This window comes from Hyalella azteca, unplaced genomic scaffold (genome assembly GCF_000764305.2).
Source record: "Hyalella azteca isolate HAZT.00-mixed unplaced genomic scaffold, Hazt_2.0.2 contig5701, whole genome shotgun sequence".
NCBI lineage: Eukaryota > Metazoa > Arthropoda > Malacostraca > Amphipoda > Hyalellidae > Hyalella > Hyalella azteca.
Window position 1 is genome coordinate 153,638 of NW_025935883.1, and position 8,274 is coordinate 161,911.

Here is an 8,274-nt window from a genome sequence, read left to right on the forward strand (position 1 = left end):
GATGGCTTGGCGTATGTTGTTCTTCAAATGAGGAAGTGTCCTTGGACAGTTAATTGATTTAAGTTTATTGATTTAAAATTTGATTTAAGATGGCCGCATAAAAAATCACGCCGAGCCTGATAATGTGTTCAACCACGTGGCAATCGATTTCCGATCAGGAACCCTATCTGAAGGACGAGTACGGACCGAGTACAGAATGCTCGTCAAGTAGCGATTATAGAACGGCCATTAGAAAAGTACGTCTCGACAGTAAACGCACGCTGCTCACTTGTCCGATGCATAGTAACAACTGACTAAACAGGAAACAAAACTTCACGATCTTGCCTTTCATTTGAAATAATTTTCGCCTTTTTCCTACATTATCTGGTTGCTTGGAGCGAAATACAGATCAGGAAGTTATCGTGAATCTTCTTGTATTAGCGAGCTCGAATGTCTTCCGATTTGCCTCTTTATTTTTTGTGTTACTTAATATTTACCAGGTATTCTTACAAAATCGCAATTTTTATGAATGAGAGAAGAAAAATAAAAATGGATTGTTTAATGCTCATATTAAATAATTACTTGACTAAAACGGCTAAACGGAATTGCCTTCATAAAACTAAACTTTTATTATTATAGAAACAGTAATGGCCCTATCAACAGCAAACGTCTGATTTTATCCCTAATATTAACTGTAGGATATAAATGCTCAAATTTCATATACAAACAAATGTAGCTATATCGTATTAAACACATGTGGCCTTATAAATGATTATAAAATAAAGCCATATCGTCTCGAATAAACGCTGCCCCACTATATGCTACAAGAGGGTCACACGTTTTACCACACATAAAGTGAACGCAGTTCATCTCTTTTTCCTCATTTGTGTGCTCCACATTATAACGAATCTCCCAATTTACGTGCAATCGTTTTTTCCTGCTTAGAAAAACTCGTCTGCAACCACTCGGCCACCTTCTATAGGGCATGGGATCTAGCGAGCACTCACCCCATATAGGCATCCGATGTTGAAACATCGATGGTTAAGCGTTATTACAACGAAATCAACTCGAAATCAACCTTGTTTTAAAAAAATCATCACGTAATCAACGTTGTTGCGACGAAATATACTCGTTTTCAACGTTTTTTCTACGAGATCCTCGGAATCAACACTATTTCTACGGAATCATTTCGTAATCAAATTTGTTTCTGCGCAATTAACTCGTTCTCAACGTTTTTTAATCGAAATGAACACACGCAATTTCCCTGTAAGGTGTAAGAGTCGGGACCAGCGTATATAAAAGTGACGCGACATGGTGATCTCTGGTAGTAGTTTTTAACATATACCTTATACCATATACCGTATACCATATACCATATACCGTATACCGTATACCATATACCATATACCACATACCAATGATATTCTTCATGGTGTGACCGTGAGGTGAAATTTCTACAAACATATTGTTTGTGATTATCAGATGTTTTATGATAGCCGTGACTTCTTAGCATGACTGGTAAGACTTTTTTTACTAATAATTTCCTGGCATGGATTTTTTTTAAAGAATTAGGACAAGTTCACTTTAGTTTCAGCGATATCAGTGAGGATGCCAGGATTGCAGCAATGCTAGGTAGGCCTAATATAAGCCTAGGGCCATCATTTAGCGCTACCGGGCGATAACTCCAGCGCACACAAGCGTCCCTCCCGACCAGGATATTTCTACTAGCATGGCACAATACCGGCATTAAAAACATCATTATTCTCGAATATTTTTGATCGGTAAATCACGTGTAATATATTGTTAATTTTGTCAGCCGCTATTGTGCAATAAAATTTGAATTTCTCAGGTATAAATTACAATGTAATAAATAAATGTGATAAAGAATGAGGTCAATAAGATTCCATGACACGTAGTTGAATTTAATATGATATATGATTCAAAGAATTTAATTGGTGACTTACTTAGGCTGGAAAATTTAATCGTGGCGGCTAAGCAGAGTACCAAAATAATTACCGTGACTCCTCAGTTAAAGTACACGTACCTACCAAGCACAGAAGATTGCACGAATATGCTCTAATCCATGAACAGTTAATGCAAATTTTCTTTCAGATATGCTCAACAATCGTGGAATATGCCAGCAACTTGCGTAAATCACATAATTAGATCTTTAACTCATATTGAAGTTTAATTTTTAATGAGATTCCAATTTCAAGAGGGAAGCACATCCGAGTGATGGCAATATAGCATACAATCGTTGTTTCTTTATAAGAATATTATTTACTTGATTTTAAGAACATTTATATGGAATAATTCCATGGAACACTTCATGAAAACACGTCTTGGGAACAGTTAGGGACAAATCAATTCATTAATCAAGGGAACAGTTCAAAATGGCGTCACACTGATGGGATCAATAAACAGATTATACATAACAGTTTAGAACAATAAGACAGTTTATACATAACACGACAGAGACGGAACACTTGCAGCGCTGGAACAAGGGAACAGTTTACACATAACACTACAGAGACGGAACACTTGCAGCGCTGGAGCAAGGGAACATTTTATACATAACACCACAGAGACGGAACACTTGCAGCGCTGGAACAAGGGAACATTTTATACATAACACCACAGAGACGGAACACTTGCAGCGCTGGAACAAGGGAACAGTTTACACATAACACTACAGAGACGCTTGCAGCGGCGCAACAAGGGAACAGTTTATACATAACACCACAGAGACGGGAACACTTGCAGCGCTGGAACAAGGGAACAGTTTATACATAACATCTCAGAGACGATAACAATAGCAGCGCTGGAACAAGGGAACAGTTTATTCATAACACGACAGAGACGGGAACACTTGCAGCGCCGAAACAAGGGAACAGTTTATACATAACACCACAGAGACGGGAACACTTGTAGCGCCGCAACAAGGGAACAGTTTATACATAACACCACAGAGACGGGAACACTAGCAGCGCTGGGACAGGTCAGACCACAACTGTCCGTCAGTTGGCAGTGCGAAGGCAGCTTCTGCAACCTCTCCATGTCATCAGTTATGGGGTGCGTGAAAAAACTTATGCGGTGACCTGCACTTGTAGTGCAGAGTTCTTATATAGGGAGCTACCTTCCCTTAGCTGGATGTTAGGTCAGTGACCTTTTATGAGATAGGTATTGTTTTTTACATAATTTTTTGCGCATATTCTCATTCATGGAAAAAATGCTCTATTGTGCTCACCATGTCTGTCCGTCTGTCTGTCTGTCTGTCTGTCCGTCCGTGACTTCACGTTTTCTTTGACGACAAAATGCGCTCTCTGTCACTCACTGCAGTGAGTACCGAGTTATATTTTTAGTGAATATACGTATACACTGTGGCAAACTTTATTCGAGGATGTAAAGGTCTGTTATTGTGTGTGTGCTTGTGAATCAAGGTCCTGAATATATAATGGGATATTTCCTGCACCAGCAAATATATTGTGCGTGGAAGGCAGGGAATGCGTTGGGAATATATTCCAGAACGCGTTGCAAAACGGGGAGGCAGGGATTGGAAAAATAATTTTAATTTGATTTCATAATTGAATTTCCTGACTTAAATTTAAAATAACGTGAAGCTATAATAACATTTTTAAATGAGACAACTGGTAATTCCGTTTTCTATTTTTATTACGGGTTTGAATGTGTATTTTTCAATTAACTATAATTAGCTTCATTATTATTATTAGGATTCAAGAAGACAGGATTCGAGATAACGGGTTTCTTAAATAACAGGATTGTGAATAAATTGTTTACTGACCTAATAATTGTTAAAGCTGTTTTTATATTAACATGTTTTTTGTGTGGGTCGTTTTTTCGAATGAAATGTAGCACAGTTTTGTTATATTCATAAGAAGTTCTATACAAAATCAGAGATAATCATAACAAGCTCGAAGCGCAGCTGAGAGTAAAATTGAGATTTGGATTAAACGCGAACTGAGATTAAGGAGTGATTGATATCAAATAAATATTTTTCATCTGCGCCTTCAAGCACATCAGTAAATTTTTTCTCTCAACATTTTGCTCTGGCGTTCTTCTCGGCTAAATTGAGGGGGAAGGGGCTGGAATAGATAAATAGAATAAATAAATGTCTTCATAAAGGAAACATAAAGCAGCGTTACGAGAAATTGTGAATTGAATTGATAAGACTATTTTTCACACGATCGTTAACATGAGAGTTATGTTGGGAATAAATGCTAAACATGTTAAATGTTTTCTCGAAATTTGGTGCTCATCGTATATGAAACTTAATACTTTTAACACTCTAGCCGAAGTATTAATTAACTTTGGATACTTGACTTTACCGTCTCAGTTGATAATGAGCGAAAGTGTCAGCCCAAATATAGGTACTCATGATGAGTGTTGAGACTTGATACTTAGCAGGACTGTTTTTTCTTGAGACTTGACGTGGGTGTTATCATAACACATCATGTTTAACAAGAGTGTTATCGTAGCTCATCATGTACAACGCGCGTGTTTTCGCAGCACATCATGTAGAGTGTTGAATAGCGTGAGAGTTGGAAAAATAGTGGCATTTTTTTAACGCATTTTTCAGATTCGGCCGTGTCTGTCCCGAACGTATCAGGTACCAAATACGCGCGCCTCACGATCGCCCCAAGCTCGACAGGAATTTCATAAGATTTTATTTCGGCGCTTATTTCGCTCCGGCAACCGGAACCTAAAGCGGACATAGAGCTTCTAAATTACACTGCTATAAGAACTTGGGGCGTCCGTGTGCCAGCGGCTGACTTGTTGCATGTGTGCAGTCCGACTGTTCACTTGTGTGCAGTCCGACTGTTCACTTGTTGACGACCTCCACAGCCCGGCAGGGAGAGAGTCTGTCATCAACATTGCTAGCATCAAATTAATAAATAATGATCAATATAAACCGACATTTGTTTTGAAAAATGATGAACGGAAGGTTGTTATCTAAGAGCTCAATATGATGGCCATCGCATTTAAAATTACACTTAGCCAGTAAACTCGTAAATTAATTCCTTAATAAGTTTTATTCCTTAAATTTAATCTTAAATTAGAATTTAGTCCGCCGCCCGCTCGCCGATCATGATCGCCACGGCATTTGTGGTCGCTGAAAGTGCAGTGTTTGGTTAATGTTTTTATTCTCATTAATTTTTAAAGGCATTAAAGATATTACTTCTGAATTAATTGGTATTACTACTGCCAAACATTTATATTCTAAGCTTTCTTTGTTAAAAATGGTATTTCAAATTTACGGCAAAAATTTTATTCGTTTTTAATCATACGCGGCGCAATAATGATGGTAAAAGACACTTTGAAATCAATGGAAAAATGGATGTGCAGTCGTCTATCATGTCATGTGGAGCGCGCGTGAGAGTTTGTCATAAAGCACATAGCATCATGAAACTAATCTACATCTTGTAAGAGGCTTTATGATCTCGTGTGGGAGAAAAGCTTCAAGTCAGCATGGGCATTTAACTTACATTTTTATCCACCAAATTAAACGCGTAAAAATGCACTTCATCTTCGATGCATTGAGTACATTAATAGTAGTAGTATAGTATAGTATAGTATCTTCGGCATTAAAGAATAGGCCTGGATAGGCCTGTCGCCGATTCTTGTACTTTTCTTGACTAGACTGTTTAACGCGCCTTATTATCTTGAATATATCGGACTCCGATGGCACGAAGATTCTCGTCGAACAGGATCTGAAAAATTCATGATTAATGTCAATGAAACTGAATGTGCTGGTGGATACGTGGGTTAGTTGCCACTAATTTATTTACATAGAATTATTTGCACTGATTATGTATTACATTCAGTACTTTATTATTTTCATAATTCAATTTACGAATTCTTCATCATGAGCCTTGAATATAAGTGATATTTGCACCAGTTTATTGTAAACAATTAAAATAATTCGGTTGGGAACAATATGGAATTGACAAATGTATTACAGTTATGATATAATCAACATGATACTTAGTGATTATAAATCTTATCGCTCATTATATTAGTTCATAATTATGTATAGCATAATTTTTTGCAATTAACTCACATAGTCACGTAATATATTCATATTACGCAATTTTTGTTCGTATTGTATTTTGTATCAGAAAAAGTGTAGAAATAGGCCACAATTTTACCCTTGATAGCCAGTATGATCATGTGCAACAGGATCAACGAAATCGAAATTCTATGACTAAAATACAACTGTCCAATTTTAGTCTCTTTTGAAAATAAATCATTCCTATAATACATTTCGAATGCTCAGTTTGAAAACTGCTGTTATGTATAGGATACATTACCATACCTATGTTATTTATATGTACCTAAGCTCAAAATAACTAGTGTTACCGTCTATTGACAAAAGATTTAACTTTTGTTTATGAATACAATATATGCCGTCAATGTTATTCCTATCCCGTCACCGAAGTAACAGTCAATAGACAAAAGATCAACCCTTCGCAACATATAAATCAGCTGTTAAGAATGCTATTTGTATCCAAATTCGTGTTCCAGAGCAATAAGTCATAGAATTATTTATTCAAATAAAATACTAGATGCTATTAAGGCCGACCTTGATGACCCGAGAGTTGGTTTGTAAGCGCAGGTTGGGGCGGTGGAGGTTTGGCTTGAGGAACGCGTCTGCCGACGAGTGGCGCTGTCGCTTGCGAGTGTTCACATCGGGGGCGTTGAAGCCTGTGAAGCATTAGATATGTTAATGGTCAATGTCAATAGACATTTTTATTCGGTAATAATACCAATTATACATTTTATTTGAGAGTTTGTTAGCTGAATGTAGACTTTTACTGAAAATATTTATATTTTTTTCACGTATCCCCTTATATACATGAGGCGTTATACTGTTTAGACATTCAGTATTTTGCGAGATATTCCACGCTCACTGAATTTGGAATCACGGCCGCGAGACCGGCCGTGAGAGAGGCCGCGTTTTTGTCCGAGACGTCCTCCAACGACACTCCGTTTTCTTCGGGACAAGCAAGCCCCGCTGCCCTGTTGGAGACGCTTTGCGCACACACCCATTGTCACCCAAGCCTCAGTCTGCTCTGCAGTGAGATAGCGCAAACATCCGTGTTGCTCTTACCCGGACCAGCGAGGATTTTCTACTAGCGATAAGTAACCTTAAGTGATTAACATCCCATTTACCTATATAAATTGTGTGCCAACCGTAGAACGATAAACATGTGAGCCACCTTGCCCTGAAATGTAAATCAGCGGATCTATTCTACCACAGCTAACCCGTGTGTCGACATTCAGTCGATGAAATTACGAAAGCTCATCGAATCCCATAGTAATCTCGAGTCTACTCAGTGATTTGATTATTATAATACAATAGCATTTTAAGTATCGTGATTGTTTGTGACGTCCCTATCTAACGTAAAAACCTGGGAAATTTCCGAAGCATCCCGCCATGAAACCAATATGGCGACCATGGCGTCACTGAACATGGCGGACTAGCCATGGTCTCTTCTTGAATCATAACCGTTTGCTTTGAGTACCTAGTAGTAATTCCTCAGTTATTAAATAGCAGTTCATAGCAGTTCACTAGATTTATATTGTCTTCTATAGCATTTTAAGTATCGTGATTGTTTCTGACGTCCCTATCGAACGTAAAAACCTAGGAAATTTCCAAAGCGTCCCACCATGAAATCAATATGGCGACCACGGCGTCGCTGAACATGGCGTCACTGAAAATGGCGGACTAGCCGTGTTCCCCCTCGTGAATCATAACCCTCTACTTTAAGTATCTAGTATAGACATAACTAGCATTATTTGGTTACCTAGATCCATGCGCTTACCTTATCCAATACCTTGCAGAAACCTAGGCGAGACAGGACACGTGGTAAAGATCGTCCGAATACTAGTCACTTCGCCTCCCCCCGCCTAAATTAATAGTAAGCGGTCTAATTAGTATTGCTGATCTTAACGATGCCTTACCCTCAGACACAGGTCCGAGACGATATCTGAAACCTTCTCCATACTGCGGTTAATACATTAGTGCTGTAACGCAGCGCGCCTCCATCATTATTCTAGCGTAAGCTAGTTTATAGTAACGTAGCAAGTACCTTGTAACTCTTAGTGCCCAGACCAAGAGTATTTCGGAAGGATCTTCTTGCAACATTTCAAAACGTCGATGTTTAGCAGCCACCACTCGTGGATCCGATATAACCCTACTGATGCCGATGACGATGTTTCACAAGTTCCTAGATTAGCCTATTTCGTTCGGTTCCCATTGTTGCATTCTATCAC

General features: G+C 38.3%; 1 protein-coding gene across 1 annotated transcript in view; it reads right to left on the bottom strand.

Annotated features, from left to right (window-relative positions):
- Positions 1-7,805: 7,805 nt before the first annotated feature.
- LOC108681665 (versicolorin B synthase-like) overlaps positions 7,806-8,274 on the bottom strand; it is a gene marked incomplete at its 5' end in the record, with an annotated part of 2,104 nt that continues 1,635 nt past the window's right edge. The window contains one exon of the mRNA XM_018170717.1: positions 7,806-7,846. Coding sequence (XP_018026206.1) covers positions 7,806-7,846 — 41 coding nt within the window. The remainder of the gene's footprint in view (positions 7,847-8,274) is intronic.